The 18563-nt window shown below is 49.6% G+C and overlaps 1 protein-coding gene across 1 annotated transcript in view; it reads left to right on the top strand.

The window, feature by feature from the left end:
- GAK (cyclin G associated kinase) overlaps nucleotides 1-18563 on the top strand; it is a 1188967-nt gene that overhangs the window by 909276 nt on the left and 261128 nt on the right. The window contains exon 23 of the mRNA XM_069236701.1: nucleotides 312-449. Within this exon, the coding sequence (XP_069092802.1) occupies nucleotides 312-449 (138 nt within the window). The remainder of the gene's footprint in view (nucleotides 1-311; nucleotides 450-18563) is intronic.

The raw sequence follows: 18563 nt of genomic DNA, 5'->3' as shown, positions 1-18563 counted from the left end.
TTTTGCAAGTAAAGTGATACAAAACATTTGGTTTGTAATGTTGTTAAAAGTACAAACATTGTCAAATTTGTGACATATAAACATCATAGTCTATGTTGTGAACAGAGCAAAAAGCTTATAGCACCGTTAACATCCTCAGCTGTTTATCAGTTTTGTTATACCGCAAATATTATGCATAAATGCAGAATTAAAAAATCTGAGGCACAGCAAGTGTTTCCAAATGTTAGCTTTGCACGGCATGTGGGTGAATTTCTCTCTTGAATGTGAAAACATTTGTGAATTTTCTGATCACATCTTTATTTTTGTACTAGGTAATGTTTCAACTGAATCACATAAAGTTGTTTCCTCTGCCAGTCACCCAGATCTTCTGAGTGGATGGGATTCTTGGGAAGCATCAGCTAATGTTGGCGACATAGGTGCTCCACAGCCTATGAAGCCAACAGGTGAAGGTACAGTTTTAATTTTTGCTCAGAAAACGTATTTTGTGCTAGCCAGAAATTGTATATATAATCTAACAACTTTAAGTATAGAGATTGTACAATATATTGTTTTTCGTAACTGTCGCCTGTGGTTACACCATTTTATAAATTAACAGAAGTCTGATTGGCTGCAGAATTAGAGTTTATATTTCTCAAACAAAAGACCTATAGTTTGATAGAACAGTTGTAGAAATTATTTCGAACCTGAGCATGGCAGGTTTTGTTGGGGCTAACCAATGGAGCCCTGTATTTCAGTGCCATCAGATATAATTACATCTTCGGATGTATTATTACTGCCAGTGCTTTAGTCTTGAGGTACAAAGATGAAGAGACATCAACCAGTTATCTTTAATTTCTGATGGCTACTTCTAACCACAGATTCCTAATCTTGTGACTATTACCCAGATAGCAAACTGGATCCTGAAACTTTAAAAGCAGTACTCCTGTGCGCCGGTTGGTGGCATTGTGTGGTCTGCACTAACCTTGTTCTGCTCCAGAAGTGAAGAGCAGAGCTGAGTATGAGCACCACACATATGCACTGACATCAGTTCCTTTTTTTACACCCCTGCAGATCCAGAGCTTACCAGTGTGCAAGAAACAATATCACCCCCTAAGATGACAAGGTTCAAACCGTGTAGGGACTGTCGCAAACAGATGTCTGTGAGTGACCCTCACAAAGACAGTCAAGAGCACAACTCTAGGTCCTGTGATGACTGTGTCGAGATGAACTTTAAATCACCAAACAGAAGAAGACTCCACAACACTACCAGTCGAAGTCAAAAAGAGGGTCCAATTCACTAAGTAGTTCCCACAGCAAATCATCATTGCAGTCAAAATCTTTTGGTAAGTCCAAGAGAAAGCATAAGAAGTAGAAGCAGGCATTCTCCCCCAACCCCTGTTTTAATCTCAAGAGAGAGGGCACAGAAGCCTCATGGTGCTTCCCATTCTTTCTCCCGATCTCCAGCAGAGCCAATTGAGAGTCTTTTCTTGACACACAGTTTCTAGGTCTGTCCGTGAAGTTGCAGTAAGCAGAGTGCTGCGCATTTTCAGCATTTTACCTGCTCCCTGTGGTGTGGTTTCAGGCCTCAGGGATCTGTAGGGGCCTCCAGTTGGGCCTCCGTTAGGGAGTCCACCATAGGCACCATCTGTGCCCCTTGAACACACATCAGATTCACCACCTGCTGGAGCCAACTTTGTTGTGGGTTCCCCTTAGCACCTGGGTTGGGCACTCCTAATTTAGGTTTAGGCCCGTATCATGTGCGTTTAAGTACACTTACACATTTTATTCATTATATTCCTCCTAATATTTCTTAGCACACCAATTCTTCAGCTCATTGTTTTTATATTTTAAACAGATGCCTTTTCTGAGAAGGCATAGTTGTTTGCGTTGCACATTTTATCAGCTCCTTTGCACGCATTTCATTCTGTGCCCTGCTCAAGGCCGTCACGATCGGTACATGATATTCTAACTAGTATTTCCGCTGCAAGAGTTTCAAAGATAAACCTTGGTTCTAGACATGTTTTCACGCCAGGCCTCTTCTTAGAACACTGTTCTGTTTGTTATATAAACACCATGTAGGCCTAAGGAAGGCAGAGGGCTTTCCATTCATGGACGTCCAAGGTTATACACCATTTCATTGACAGCTTTGCTGATCCTGGCACTTTACTCTTCAGCCATCTGGGAGGATTGCCAGCAAACAACAGGCAGACACTTGCCCATCTTTCAGGTGTGGGGTTGGGGAAAGGCAAAATGGCTACCAACACTATGCTATCAGGTTTTACACATTAGAGTTTTAGGTAGGAATCACTAGCTTCTTAGGATCATACTGGGATGATGGGATTGTTTATTTATTTCACTCTAATGGTAACAGTGATCAACGTAATATGTTTCATCTGCCTAATTATCACACCCCACTCTTCTTAGAATTGAATGCCACACACCCATACACTGAAGGAAAGTGCCCTTGTTGGCATGGTTACCACACACACACACACACACACACACACACACACACACACACACACACACACACACACACACACACACACACTTTTCCCTAATATCGATGCCTGCTGTCCCAAAATATGTACCTTTGTTTCCACAATTGACACATCCATGGCACACAGTTAAGTCCTTTGTAAAATGTACCCCTGGTACCAAGGGCCCTGTGGCCAGGGAAGGTCCCCAAGGACTGTAGATTGTATTGGGCCACCATGGGGGACCCCTCACCAAGCGCATGCACACTGCCCCTTGCTTGTGTGTGCTTTTGAGGAGAAAAAAGGCAAAGTCGACATGGCACCCCTCTCAGGGTGCCATGCCCACAAACCTGAGAGCCTTTGTGCTCTCTGTGGTTTTAAACAAACAAATCCTCTCCTGGTGGTTCACACCTCCCCCCTACAGGAACTGTGTTACAGTTCCCCAGGGCAGTCCAGCTAGTAGAGTTGCCCGCCTTTGTCCCCCCCCCCCCCCCCAGACAAAGCCACACTCTTGGCATCAAGTTTGGTGGGAAAATTTGGGGATAAAGGGAGGAGTGACCACCCGAGCTGGGACCACCCCTGCGGTGTCCAGAGTTGAGGTGACCCCCTTTCCCTGCAGAATCCTCCATCTTAGTTTGGAGGACTAGGACCAATAGGGTTAGGTTTGTGTTCACCTCCCCAAAGGGAGTGGACACAAGAAGGGTGTAGCCACCCTCAGGAACATTAGCCATTGGCTACTGCCCTCTGGCCCGTGTAACACCCCTAAATCCAGGATTTAGGGACTCTCCTGAACCCAAGTAGTCAGATTCCTGGCGGGCTCACAAGAAAGAAGGACTGCTAAGCTGAACCCCCAGCAGAGAAAAAGAAAGATACAAACTAACTTGGTCCCAGCCCTACCGGCCTGTGTCCTGCTTCAGAGAACCTGCAACAAGAAAGCGACGCATCCTGCTGGACAAGTGAGCCCTGCCAAGCTCCAGAGAACTGCCCTGAATCACAAAGGGCCAAGAACCCCTGTGGACAGCGTCCCTGTCCAAGAAGAAACTACAACTAAGGACTCCAGAACCTCCCCAGATCCGCAAATCCTGACCACTCTGCACCCAATGCCCACAGCCCGTGTCCAGTTGCCCATCCAGTTAGAGAGAATCCCCAGGCAATTCCAGGCAAGTGTCCACCCTGGATTGACCTCTCCTGCCCCTCGCGATGACGCCTGCAGTGTGAATCTAGAGGAAACCCCTGACCGCGAAAGCTCCGGACGAAGATATCTGACACCTAAAGGTATATTTCACCCACAGCCCCCAGGCCTTGGATAACCCGACCACAGATGCAGCAGTGTTCAGCAGGTGGCCCTCCTACTTATCTAGTCTGTGGTTTTCCCGAACCGATCCCCTGGACCCACCCTGCAGCATCTAAATAATCCCTGGGGTCCTCTCATAGGAAAGCATTTGGAGCCCAGCTCTGTTTGCACCCTGCACCTGACGCCCTTGTGTCGCTGAGGGTGTGTGTTTGGTGCCTACTTGTCCCTCCCCGGTGCTTCTCTAAAACCCCCAGGTCTGCTCTCTGAAGACGCAGGTGCTTACCTGCTAGCAAATCCCCTAGTCTCCATAGGAGCCCATGTAAAATGTGCCTCAAATTTGACCTCTGCACTCGGCCAGACCCCCCGTGTTGATGGTGGTGGGTGTTTGAGGGTAACGTGAACCACAACCTCTGGACTTCCTAACCCCCCCAGAGACTGGAACTGTAAGCCAAGCACCTACCTGTAAATCATAATAACTTTTCTTCCCCCTAGGAACTGTTTCTGAAAATTGCACTGTCAACTTTTGAAACAGATTGCCATTTATTCTTGAACTGTATAAGTAACTGATTCCAAACCAAGTAATATTGATTCACATGTGAAATACGTATTTATTAATGTACTTACCTGCAACTTGAATCTTGTGGTTCTAGAAATAAATTAAGAAAATATATTTTTGCTTCATAAAAAATCATTGGCCTGTGTGTGTACAACAAATGCTTTGCACTACCCTCTGATAAGCCTAACTGCTCAACCACACTACCGCAAAATAGAGCATTAGTATCATCAACTTCAGTCTCTGTTAAGCCTCTGGGGATCCCCTGGACTCTGTTTCTCACTTTGATATAGTATATACAGAGCCAGCTTCCTACACACACACCACATCCCAATGTAAGGAATATGCCAGTAGCAGATCTACGCCCCTTATATAATAATTTAGTAGATATATGGGCGATTAATACAATTAGTGATGCAGATCTGAGATTCTGCCACAGCGAGGGCTGCTCCAGCAGTACCGCAATTGGCTACACCGGGGTAAACCCAGCCAGTGTGCATTCAATAATGGGTAGGGTTCCCTCCAAATGCAATTACATTCCGTTCTGGATACCACAGAAGGCAATCACACTGGAACTGTATTTCCTTATACAGGACCCCAAGATAAACATAGAATTCATGTATTTGCCGTTTGGGATGGTTCCTGCTTTAGATGCTGGTGCCACTTGGGGCAAGGTATTTGCTGCAATTTACACTACTACACATGGTACTATGACACTTGCGAATTTACCAGAAGTGTTAAAACAAATTCAAGATGAGCACAGGGCATCCCCTGCCCCAGATTTGGTGATGACATTAATGGGCAATTTTGCTGCAGTCTCCTAAGTCATAATAAGTAATATTAAAGGGGAAGCAGTAGCATTGGCAATGTGCCAGCAACTCCATAACGTTCCTCCACAAAATCAGCAACACAAGCTGTCAGATTATCGCTGAGATCGGGATAATTTAGGAACCAGACCAGATAAACCTCATTTACAAAGTAAATCACATTTACAAAGTCAATCCAGTAAGGATAATACCAAGCACAGGAGTGTTCTAAAAACGATAGGATAAACAGAAAAATACTAAAGATAAAGTAAAATTAAGAGGAGAATCTCGGCATTTAGAGACCTTTGAAAAGGGCTATATTTTAGGAAATCGTGACTCCAATTATCAGTACACTGATGGATGCCAGTCTCAGTCCTTTTTAGACTCACCTGACAGACGAGATGAGAGGAGGGGCAGTCAGAACACCGAAACAAGTACATGGGACCCAAAAAGATTAAGAAGGGAAAAAACCTTCCACACCAGAAACCCAAGTTCAAAAAGAAGACGTTTGCAGCAATTTCAGCTAAATATGCCACACACACACAGAACATTTCTGAAGAACAGGACGTAGGCAGTGACAAAGAGACAGCGCAGAAGAGCTCACAATAGTTTGCCAGAATCTTCAAGAGCTTCTGTATGTGACAGTGACAGCAACTAGTGACTACCTTGAAGTTGAAAGAGCAGACAGGCATGTCTCCCCACCAAACAGGGTTTACAAACTAAAAAAACACAAATTGAAGGAGACATTGAGCGCACTATTAAAGTAATCTTCTGAGGAAGATTAACACTAAGTTATGACATTCTATTGGCGGAAAAAGATTGGCCACCGGAATGTTTCTGTATGCTCCCACAATGGGAAGATGTAATTTTGCCTTCTTTCTCAGTCCTCGTTTTCCGATACACTGTGCTGCTCATGGCTTCAGCACAGGCTCCAGCTCTGTAGCACAGCCATGTGGGGTGGGATAGTGATTGCCCTTACTATGTCATACCAATACGGTCTAACCCGCAGATACAACCTCAATATCCCATTAAACATTAGGCTAAAGCCCCAGTGAGGGAAATTCTCTCACAGCTTGAGTACCAGGAAGTAATTGAACCCTATGTATCTCCTATGAATAACACTTTGTTTTCCGTAGCTAAGCCAAGCCATTCATATAGAATATTTTAATATTACAGACACTAAAACAGTCACACATGCATATTTGCCATACAAAACTCACACAGTACAGCACTCATGAACAACAGAGTGCGCAAAAGATTCAAAACAACCTTGGATATTTCCAACCTGTTTTCCTGCCAAACTCTAATGCCTGAAAGCCAAAGTCTAAGCACACTTTCTGCAGTTAGGTTCGCAACGCAGATTTTGACATCTCCCTCAAAGGCATAGGAACAGTCCTGGACTGTTTTCTACCCATCAGTGACATCAATATTGCATGATATTGATTCTGAGGTGTTGTCTTATGTAGATGATATCCTTCTGACAGATGACGACCTCAACACATTTAGCCAGGGTGGATCACATTGTTTTGGGATTTGACACACAAGGCTACAAATTAAATTTCAGTAGTGTCCTATTCTTAGAATGCAAGCTATTAAATGAGGAAAGGAGCCTGGCACTACAGTTCTTGGAGAAATGTGTGCAATTACAACCACCAAATACCATCAAGAAACTGTAATCATTGCCTGGGTTCTTCAACTTCGGCAGAACATACATTCCGGACTATGCACAATACATCAAACCGTTTTATGATTTAATACCTCCTGTTTTTTGAAGCAAACATTGGACACCACAACATACACAGATTCTCAGATCATTACAGACTGACATACTAGAACTAAAACGTTTACACACATGTGAAAATGAAACAAATTTGTAAATTCTGATTATTCCTTTTGCCATCGGATTCACCTATGTCCAGGGAAATGCATAATTGTTGTCACCCCAATACGAGCTCTTGAGGTGGTCACAAGAGAAAGCATCCCAAAGGCAAAAGCAAAACATCCATTTTAGATACATTGCGCTACCTCCTTGACTGGCACTGATGTTGATAATGTTTTGATCCAAAATTTCTCCAGTATGAACTTGATTACCCCATGTCTGCCAACATTCTGCCTCTTGATCAATGCAGAATCATCATTTACACCGATGGTTCAGCTCAATCCGCTGTAGGTACCAAACATAAATACTCTGCTGCTTGCGCAGCCATTTGTGGGGTAATAAGGGATGGTAAATTCCTCCCTCGGCAAATCTACATGCAGACCATAGGGAACTGCACAGCACAATTTGCAGAGCTTTAAGCTTTGGTTTTGGAACTCGAACAGACAGATCCTGAACTTTCAACATTTATTGTGTGTGATTCGTATTATTGTGTCTAGTCCTTCAATTAATACTTACTCTACTGGTGTCTTAATGGGTTCAGAGATTTAAATCGAAACACCATAGAACATAGATTTCTGTGGGGGAAGTGGCAGACCTTAAAGACAAACACCCACGGGCTCATGTAGAACATACATTGGGTCACCAACGTTGTGGAATACACACTGTAGGACATTCTTTGGCTGATGAAGGAGCAACATCTGCAGTTGCTATATCTTCTGTTGCTGTGATAACTCGTTCTCATACAAGGGTGGATGATAACATTTGGTTGCTGTGAAAGCAAGCCTTTACCAAAAGCATATACTGCAAAATATTCCTACCATTTTAGTGCCCAAAACATTGCTTCTGCTAAAATACTAGGGGTGTGGGTGTTCATGTGATTCCAACCAAGATCCCAGACTAGATCTGATTAAAGCTGCACACGTGGGTGTTGCCCATGCTGGTGTGGCAACTACCATCTCCCTGTTGGAAAAATGCTACTGGTGGCCGGGTCTATACAAACAGACCAAACAGTATGTCCTTAGTTGTGACATTTGCCAACAAATTAAAGGGTCCACCATTAAACACCCACTGCAGACACCCCTCTTAAATTCCAGTAAGCCTTTGCAGTGTGTTTACACTTACAACCAGAGGGTGTATACAAATATATTTTACTTGCTGTTGATTCTTGCTCCAGATTTCTATGGGTGTGGCCTTAACGATCGGCTGACGCTTGAACTGTTATTAAAGATTTGCAAGTCTTTATCGGGACATATGCAGTGCAGCATTGCACTCGGACTAGGGCCCTGCTTTTGTCTCCAGGGCATTCAGGAACACCATGGCAACAATTGGTATTGGGGTCCAATATTCCTCTGCCTATCATCTTGAGGGAAATTAGGTAGTGGAGCAGAACAACCAGGACTTAAAGCAGTCTTTAACAACTAGGTTATAAGGTTCAGGTCGTAGTTGGCTCCTTTATTTAGAGCATGTTTAATTCTGTTGCAAATACTTTTTCCTTATGACTCACGCAGCAAATGACTTGCCTAGGGCTAGAGTTAGGGTTACGAAAAAAGAAATGAAATGAATACGCCCAGTATTCCCTCAGTCACTAAATTTGAAAATTGGCAGAATGTTCTGAATGTCACAGAAGAATAGCTTAATGGCTGTGTTCAGAACAATACCTTTAATTCATCACTTTCTGATGGATACAACTACCTGTGGATTCCTCACCTAATGAATACTCCCATGGCGCCAGCATTCAACGGAAATCTTCTTACTAGTCTCTGCACGTCGACGAGGACGTCACTCTAGCCCACGCGACGCCGTCTGACGTCATACAGGCAATAAGAGGTCCTCGACGACGTGCCGACGTCAGTTCCCTTTTTTCCGTGCATTCGAAACGGTTATCTTCGAGTGAGCAACTGTTACTTTTGTGGTTACAGTGTATTTTTGCTGCGTAGTCTTTCGCTGTGGTAATAATGTTGCAGAGAAAGTCTGGATTCAAGCCTTGTTGTGAGTGTGGAGGCAAGATGTCAGTGACGGATCCTCATTCCGACTGCCTTTGGTGTTTGAGCTCCGACCACGACGTCTCGACTTGTGATTCATGCCAGCACATGAATCCAAAGGCCCTCAAGGAACGTGAGGCGAAGCTGTTTATGGCGAAATCGAAGGAGAAGCATCACAAGAAGTCTTCTTCGCCAAGACATCGGCGTCATCGAGACTCCCGGCGCCGTAGAGAATCTCGGCGTCATTCAAAGGAGACTCGTTCCAGGTCTTCGGATCGGCACCGAAGGACATGGGAGATCAGTCCCACGGTTACGCCGCATCCTTAGACGCCGTTGCCCTCTCCGGCGTCTCCGACTTCACCTGGACAGGCGTCGGTGATTGAGGTATTGGAGCCTCAGGTGTTATCTCCGGCGTCGCAGATGTCGAGGCCGGCGTCGGGGTCGCCTCCGAGACAGGCACCCCAGTATCCGGCTTTTCCCACCCCTGGAGCCGATAGTTCCGCATTCTTGAATGCGATGTATGCCATCTTCCAACAGATGGCTCCAGGGGGTGCTCCGGCTGGGCCTTTGGCCTTTTCATTGGGTGATCCTGCGCCTCTTCGGCCGGCACCCTTTATGCCCTTTCTCCCTTTTGGGAACGTGGGCTCGGTGTCGGCGCCGGTGGCCGCTCCGGTGGCTTCAGAGGGATTGGCCCCGGGGATTTCCATCCCGTCGACGTCGGGATTTCGGCCTGTGACTCCGGTGGGTCCATCTACTTCGACTGCTCTTTCGTCGGTGCCGAAGTTACCTGTGGCGCCGGACGCGGCGTCGGTGGCTTCTGAAGATCGGCGCCGATCTTCGACTTCGGCGGAGGCATTGTCGACTCCGCGTATTGAACAACGGCTTCATTCGAGGAGACGTGCTCTCCGTGTATTAGAGGAGCAGGAGTACCAACGAGCCCTGGAGGAAGGAGAGCTAGAGGACTCGGGTGATGGGCTGCGTGGTCTGGAGTCGGCCAGTGGGCTGGACACTTCCCCTGAGTGGGATCTTTCGTCCCCGGGAGAATATACTGAGGAGGCTGCTTCCTTTCACGCAGTGGTACGGAAGGCAGCTAGTTTTTTGGACCTGCCTTTGCCGGTGGTGGAGGCTAAACAAAACCTTCTAACAGAGGTGCTACATCCGGCCTCAGCTGCGGCAGAGCCTCTTTTGCCATTTAATGACGCTCTGCTGGATCCGGTGTTAGAGGTGTGGAAGAGGCCGGCATCTTCCCCAGCAGTTCACAGAGCCGTGGCCAGGAGGTATCGGGCGGCTCCAACTGACCCTGGTTTTCTGTCTAGGCACCCTACGCCGGAGAGCTTGGTGGTGCAGGCCTCCTGTTCATCCAAGTCAGCGCCTGGTTCTTTCCCGACGGTGCCTGGGGACAGAGATTCAAAGAAACTGGAGGCGCAGTCCAAGAAGATTTTTTCGTCCTGCAGTCTGGCTTTGAAGGCCACCAACGCAACCTGTATCCTGGGGAGGTATATTCATGCTCTGATGGATGACATTTCCTCATCATTTACAGAGCTTCCCCAGGGTCTTTTGGATGTTGTTTCAAATGCCCAGGCTGCTGCGACCCAGATTATCCAGACTGGACTGGATACGACCGACTCGGTAGCCAGAGCAATGGGCACAACTGTGGTGGCAAGGAGGCAGGCCTGGCTCCGTAACTCGGGCTTTTCTGCGGATGTACAGTCCACATTGTTGGATCTCCCGTTTGATGGGGACAAACTGTTTGGAGCCAAGGCTGATTCGGCCTTGGAACGTTTTAAGGAGAGCAGGGCCACGGCTAAGTCGTTAGGGCTCCAAGCTCCTTCTTCCACGGCCTCTTCCAGATTTTTCAGGAGGTTTCGTGGATTTGGGCGTGGCTCTTCCTCCTCTTCCTTTCGGGGAAGATATCAGCAACCTGCCTCTTCCCATCCCTATAGATCTTTTAGAGGGAGAGGTAGGGTCCGCACCAGAGGAGCCTCTCAGCAGCACTCTGCCTCTTCCTCATCCTCTGGCGGGGTGCAGCAGGGGAAGCAGCCTTAGGCTTCCACCATTTCCCACTCACTCCTCTCCTGTAGGGGGAAGATTACAGCATTTTCTCACCAAATGGAAGACTGTTACAACGGACACTTGGGTTCTCAGTATTGTGGGAAAAGGCTACACCCTTCCCTTTCGGGAGTTCCCGCCCCTCATCCCGCCCCGCCCTTCTTATTGTTCAGAAGAACACCTCCTGTTGCTAGAACAGGAGGTACAAGCCCTCCTTTCAAAGGGCGCGGTGGAGTTGGTCCCAGAGCAGGAAAGGGGTCGAGGATGTTACTCAAGGTATTTCCTGATTCCCAAGAAGGATGGTCGTTTGAGACCAATCCTGGACCTGAGGATCTTGAATTGGTTCCTCAAGCAGGAAAAGTTCAAGATGCTGACCCTAGCACAGGTGCTTTTGGCGTTGAACAAGGAAGACTGGATGGTGTCTGTCGACTTGCAGGATGCTTACTTTCATATCCCGATACTCAAGTCACACAGGAAGTATCTCGGGTTTGTGGTGGGATCGCAGCACTATCAGTTTGCGGTCCTTCCGTTTGGTCTTACTTCAGCACCTCGAGTCTTCACGAAGGTGATGTCGGTGGTTGCGGCAGAACTCAGAAGGAAGGGGATAGCAGTATTCCCTTACTTGGACGACTGGTTGATCAAAGCCAAGTCCCCGGAGCTTGTGTCGCATCATCTGCAGTCAACAACCCAGTTGTTGTTCGACCTGGGTTTTTCGGTGAACGAGACCAAATCTCACCTAGAGCCCTCTCAGCACCTCCTGTTCATAGGGGCAGTACTGGATACAACATTGGGTCGGGCCTTTCCTCCGCCTCAGCGGATTCAAGATATTCAGGATTTGGTTCCAATGTTTCGAAATGGAGCGGTAGTTCCAGTCCTCAAGGTCCTTCGTCTGCTCGGTCTGTTTGCCTCCTGCATTCTGTTGGTCACGCATGCTCGCTGGCACATGAGGGCTCTTCAGTGGTGCCTCCGAAAGCAGTGGTCTCAACACAAAGGGGATCTAGAGAGTACTGTCAAGATCTCCAGAGATGCTGCTGTGGATTTGAAGTGGTGGATTGCAAGCAACAATCTTTCACAAGGAAAGCCGTTCCAGCAGTCGCCACCAGTGGCCACAGTCATAACGGATGCTTCCACTCTAGGGTGGGGAGCTCATCTGGGGGATCTGGAGATCAAAGGCCTTTGGTCTCCAGAGGAACAGATGTTTCACATCAATCTGTTAGAGTTACGGGCTGTACGTCTGGCTCTCAAGGCCTTCCTCCCTTCCCTTCGTGGTCAGTCGGTACAGGTCCTAACGGACAATACTACCACGATGTGGTACATAAACAAGCAGGGAGGAGTGGGGTCGTACCTTCTCTGCAGAGAAGCTCTTCGACTATGGTCCTGGGCAAAGGACCATCAGATTTGCTTGATAGCAAACCATCTGGCCGGAGTCTTGAACGTGCGTGCGGACAGTCTCAGTCGCCAATTCTCGGCAGACCACGAGTGGCGTCTCCATCCAGATCAAGTCCGTTTAATCTTCCAGAGGTGGGGGTTTCCTCGGGTAGATCTGTTTGCCACTCGAGAGAACGCGCATTGTCCGTTATTCTGCAGCCTCCAGTATCCGATGCAGGGAGCGTTGGGGGACGCGTTTCAAATAACCTGGTGCGGCCAGTTGCTTTACGCGTTCCCTCCCATACCCTTGATTCCTCGGGTATTGAGGAAGATTCGCCAGGACCGGGCTCTAGTCATCCTAATAGCTCCGGATTGGCCAAGGAGGGTATGGTACTCCGACCTTCTCCAACTCTCAGTGTGCCCTCCGCTCCGTCTCCCTTTCAGGGCAGACCTCCTCTCGCAGTCGCAGGGGCAGGTTTTACACCCCAACCTCCAGAGTCTGCACCTACATGCCTGGAGATTGAACGGGGCAACCTGAGTTCCTTCTCTCTCCCGCCTGAGGTAGTAGATGTTATATTAGCGGCCAGGCGACACTCCACTAAATCTATCTACGCTAATAGATGGTCTAAATTTGTTGCGTGGTGTGGAGAGAGGCAGATTGATCCTTTGCATGCTCATCTATCGGACGTTTTGTCTTTTGCTCTGTCTCTAGCGCAGAAAGGTTGTGCAGTGGCTACCATTAAGGGTTATTTATCGGCCTTGTCAGCCTTCATATGTCTTCCAGACCAACCATCTTTATTTAAATCCCCTATTGTTATCAGATTATTGAAAGGTCTTCTAAATAAATATCCTCCAAAGCCATTCGTTATGCCGCAATGGGATTTGTCCTTGGTCCTGACTTTCCTTATGGGGTCCCCTTTTGAACCTATGCATTCTTGCCCCTTAAGGTATTTGGTTTTAAAAACAGTCTTCCTGATAGCTATAACATCAGCAAGGAGAGTGAGTGAGTTGCAGGCCTTATCAGTAAAGTCCCCTTATACAACTTTTTATGGGGATAAGGTGGTGTTGAGGACCAAGGCTGCTTTCCTCCCGAAGGTTGTTTCACCTTTCCATTTGGCTCAGGCAATTACTTTGTCCACGTTCTATCCTCCGCCTCATCCTTCCAAAGAGGAAGAAAGACTGCACCGTCTGGACCCAAAGAGGGCGTTGAGCTTCTTTATTGATAGAACAAAGGATTTCAGGCTGGAGGATCAGCTGTTTATTGGATACGTGGGCAAGAGGAGAGGAAAGGCAGTCCACAAGAGAACACTATCCAGGTGGGTTGTTCTTTGCATTACAATCTGTTACTCTTTGGCAAAGAAGGATCCTCCTGAGGGCATTAGAGCTCATTCCACCAGAGCTAAGTCGGCCACTTCGGCCTTGGCCAGAGGTGTTCCTGTGGTCGACATCTGCAAGGCCGCAACTTGGTCGTCCCTTCACACTTTCAATCAAAGGCATTTGTATAGCGCACTGCTCACCCGGAGGGTCTCAAGGCGCTGGGGGGGGGGGAACGCTACTGCTCGAACAGCCAGGTCTTGAGTTGCCTCCTGAAGGCGAGATGGTCTTGCGTTGTCCGGAGGTGGATGGGGAGGGAGTTCCATGTCTTGGCTGCCAGGTAGGAGAAGGATCTTCCTCCGGCGGTGGCTCTGCGGATGCGGGGGACGGTGGCGAGAGCGAGGCTGGCGGAGCGGAGCTGGCGGGTGGGCTTGTGGAAGGTCAGGCGGCTGTTGAGGAACTTGGGGCCCACGTCGTGGAGGGCCTTGTGTGCGTGGGTGAGGAGTCGGAACGTGATTCTTTTGTTGACGGGGAGCCAGTGCAGGTCTCTCAGGTGTTCGGAGATGTGGCTGTGTCGGGGGATGTCCAGGATGAGTCGTGCTGAGGCGTTCTGGATCCGTTGGAGTTTCTTCTGGAGTTTGGCGGCGGTGCCGGCGTAGAGGGCGTTCCCGTAGTCCAGCCGACTGGTGACGAGGGCCTGGGTGACCGTCTTCCTGGTCTCGGTGGGGATCCACCGGAAGATCTTTCGAAGCATGCGCAGGGTGTTGAAGCATGAAGATGAGACGGCGTTGACTTGTCTGGTCATCGAGAGGGAGGAGTCCAGGATGAAGCCTAGGTTGCGAGCGTGGTCCGTTGGCTTGGGGGTGGCTCCCAGGGCGGGGGGCCACCAGGAGTCGTCCCAGGCAGATGGTGATGATCCCAGGATGAGGACCTCCGTCTTGTCTGAGTTCAGTTTCAGGCGGCTGTTCTTCATCCATTCGCGACGTCTTTCATCCCTTCGTGTAGGCTGGCTCTGGCGGCGTCCGGGTCGCTGGTGAGGGAGAGGATCAGCTGGGTGTCGTCGGCGTAGGTGATGATCTTGAGGTTGTGTTGACGTGCGATGGTTGCGAGGGGGCTCATATAGACGTTGAAGAGGGTGGGGCTGAGCGATGACCCTTGTGGAACTCCGCAGATGACTTCGGTGGCCGCTGACCGGAACGGGGGGAGGCGGACTCTCTGGGTTCTTCCGGCGAGGAATGAGGTGATCCACTCCAGGGCCTTCTCCTGGATGCCGGTGTTGTTCAGGCGCTGTACCAGGGTGCGGTGGCAGACAGTGTCGAACGCTGCGGAGAGGTCCAGGAGGATGAGGGCCGCAGTTTCCCCATTGTCCATTAGGGATCTGATGTCGTCTGTGGCTGCGATGAGGGCGGTCTCCGTGCTGTGGTTGGCTCGGAAGCCGGATTGCGAGTGGTCGAGGGACCCGTTGGTCTCGAGGAAGGCGGCTAGCTGTCTGTTGACGGTCTTCTCGATGACTTTGGCAGGAAACGGGAGGAGCGAGATGGGGCGGTAGTTCTTGAGGTCGGAGGGGTCTGCAGTTGGTTTCTTCAGCAGGGCACTGATCTCGGCGTGTTTCCAGCACTCCGGGAAGGTGGCGGTGTTGAAGGAGGCGTTGACGATGTCATGGAGGTGGGGTGCGATGATGTGTTCGGCCGTGTTGAAGATGTGGTGTGGGCAGGGGTACGTAGGGGATCCGGAGTGGATGGTGTTCATTGTGCGTGTTGTGTCTTCGGTGCTGACTGGGGTCCAGGTGCGGAGGGTGGCGGTGGGGGGCATCGGTTCGGTGGTGGGGTTTGTGGTTGGTGGGCCGAAGCTGTTGTGAATGTTGGCGATCTTGTCGTGGAAGAAGGCTGCGAGGGAGTCGCAGAGGTCTTGCGAGGGAGTGATGTCATTGTTTCCGGCGTCGGGGTTGGAGAGCTCTTTGACGATGCTGAAGAGTTCCTTGCTGTTGTGGGTGTTGTTGTCCAGTCGTTCCTTGAAGGCTGTCTTCTTTGTGGCGCGGATCAGTTGGTGGTGTTTGCGGGTGGCGTGTTTGAGGGCCGTCATGTTGTCTGTGGTCTGGTTGGTGCGCCAGGTGTTCTCCAGGGAGCGGCAGTTCTTCTTGGAGGTGATGAGTTTGTCTGTGAACCAGGAGGCTTTCTTGCTGCTGCGTCTGCTGGGGGGGTTCTTCTTCAGTGGTGCGAGGGCGTCTGCGCAGTTGGTGATCCACTGTGTGAGGTTGTTGGCGGCTTCGTTGGGGTCCGTTGAGCTGGTGGGGGGGTTCTGGCTGAGGAAGGTGGTGAGCTGGTCGCCGGTGATCTTGTTCCAGCTCCTGCGGGGGGTTTGTTGAGGGTGGTGGTGGGTCGTCGTTTTACTGAAGCTGAAGTGGACACAGCTGTGGTCAGTCCACTGGAGATTGGTGGAGTGGCTGAAGGTGACCTATTTGCTGGATGAGAAGACTGGGTCAAGCGTGTGGCCGGCGTGGTGGGTAGGGGTGGTTACCAGTTGCTTGAGTCCGAGGTTGGCCAGGTTGTCCAGTAGAGCAGTGGTGTTGCGGTCCTTGTCGTCCTCCAGGTGGAAGTTGAGGTCCCCCAGGAGGATGTAGTCGGTGGAATTGATGGCGTGGGGGCTGACGAAGTCTGTGATGTCTTCGCTGAACTGTGTGTGTGGTCCCGGTGGTCTGTAGATGAGGGTGCCTCTGAGCGTGGTCTTGGGGTTGGTGTGTATCTGGAAGTGGAGGTGTTCGGCGGAGGTGAAGGTGTCATCGGAGTTGGTCGTGATGCGGATGGTGTTCTTGTGGATGATGGCGATGCCTCCTCCTGTCTGGTTGACGCGGTCCCTCCTGGTGATTTTGTAGCCTTCTGGGACGGCGATGGCGATGTCGGGTGCTGAGGAGGCGTTCATCCAGGTTTCCGTCAGGAAGGCGATGTCTGGTGCAGTCGAGTCGAGGAGGTTCCAGAGTTCGACGGCATGCCTGTGAACGGAGCGGGTGTTGAGCAGGATGCACATCAGGTGTTTGTTGCTGGGGCTCGGTTTAGTAGGTGCAGTGTTGGGTCGTAGGCTGGTGAAGCGGCAGGTCAGGCAGGTGAAGGGTGCGTCTCGGGGTGGCTCGGTAGCAGGCGGTGTTTCGGCCGGCGTTGAGTGCGTGGAGGGTTCTGGCATCGTAGCTGTGCAGGGTGTGCTGGCGAGGGCGAGGACCAGGGGGTCTGGCGCTGGGCGCGGTCCAGGCGCGGACGGGCGCAGACGGGCTTACCTTTGGCGCACCTTCGGCGCTCAGTCGGTGCTCCCGCTGCGCGCGTCCGCTGCGCGGTCGCTCTGGGGGCGTCATAAGTAAGGAGCCGGGAGGGAGGAGCAGGGAGGCAGCGGCGGGAAATCCCAGGAGCAGCGAGCGAAGGAATCTGCAGGCAGGAGGCGGCAAAGGCAGGCAGGAGCGGCAGCAGTGAGTGGGGCGACCAAGCCCTGTGGAGGGCTGAGCGGTCACACTCTGTGGTCCCCTACGGTCCCCTTAAGTAAGGAGCCGGGAGGGAGGAGCAGCTGGGTGGCGGGAGCGGTCCGGCGAATGGAATCACAGGGGGGCGGGGCCGCAGGGAGGCAGCGGCGGGAAATCCCAGGAGCAGCGAGCGAAGGAATCTGCAGGCAGGAGGCGGCAAAGGCAGGCAGGAGCAGCAGCAGTGAGTGGGGCGACCAAGCCCTGTGGAGGGCTGAGCGGTCACTTTTGCAAAACATTACTGTTTGGATTCTGAGGTTAGAAGGGACGGCCATTTTGCACGGTCAGTGCTGCAGGATTTCTTGGTTTGACCATTTAGGCACCCACCGCCGGGCGTGGTACTGCTTTGGGACTCTATTCATTAGGTGAGGAATCCACAGGTAGTTGTATCCATCAGAAGAACGAGTTACTTACCTTCGGTAACGACTTTTCTGGTGGATACATTAGCTACCTGTGGATTCCTCACGGTCCCACCCGCCTCCCCGTTGCCTTTCTGGTCTTACCAAGTAATCCTTGAGTACGCTCCTCTTGGTCTTCGAGGATGCAATAGATGTTGTATATAATATATTTATATATGTATATATGTATATATCTTTGTGTATATACTTGATGTGTATATATATTTTAAAAAGAGAGAGTTATATATATATATATATATATATATATATAAAAGATTTACAGTTATTCATGCAATGTTGTGTATTTTTACAATGTTATGGGATGTTGCCTTGCTCTTTCATTGCATTGCCTGGTTGTTCTCATGCACGTAAAAAATGATTGGTACTGACGTCGGCACGTCGTCGAGGACCTCTTATTGCCTGTATGACGTCAGACGGCGTCGCGTGGGCTAGAGTGACGTCCTCGTCGACGTGCAGAGACTAGTAAGAAGATTTCCGTTGAATGCTGGCGCCATGGGAGTATTCATTAGGTGAGGAATCCACAGGTAGCTAATGTATCCACCAGAAAAGTCGTTACCGAAGGTAAGTAACTCGTTCTTCAGGTCCCAACGGGTGGTTATTGGAGCTAGTGGATGCAAATAACTGTCATGCACGTTTCATTAATTCTATAAGGGGTTTTAGAGCAAACAGACCAGACCCTTGTTACATCATCATACAGCACTTCGGGTATTGTTACTATGTACAGCTTAGGTAAACTTTGTCAGCAAATGTTACAAACATCCTCATTTTTAGCTGTAAAACACATATCTCTCCTTTCTGAAGAGGTTCACTTACAAGACTTCTTCTTAGGTTGGAGAAAACCACACTCAAAATGTTTCTTGTATGAAACATTTAATGAAATATGGAAGCTGCTGCATGTTTAAGGCAAATAGGTAAAGAGAATTTAGAGAAAGATTTAGCTG

This window comes from Pleurodeles waltl, chromosome 1_2 (assembly GCF_031143425.1).
Source record: "Pleurodeles waltl isolate 20211129_DDA chromosome 1_2, aPleWal1.hap1.20221129, whole genome shotgun sequence".
Lineage (NCBI taxonomy): Eukaryota > Metazoa > Chordata > Amphibia > Caudata > Salamandridae > Pleurodeles > Pleurodeles waltl.
Note: the sequence above shows the minus strand (reverse complement) of the source record. Positions and strands in the feature narration are given on the sequence as shown.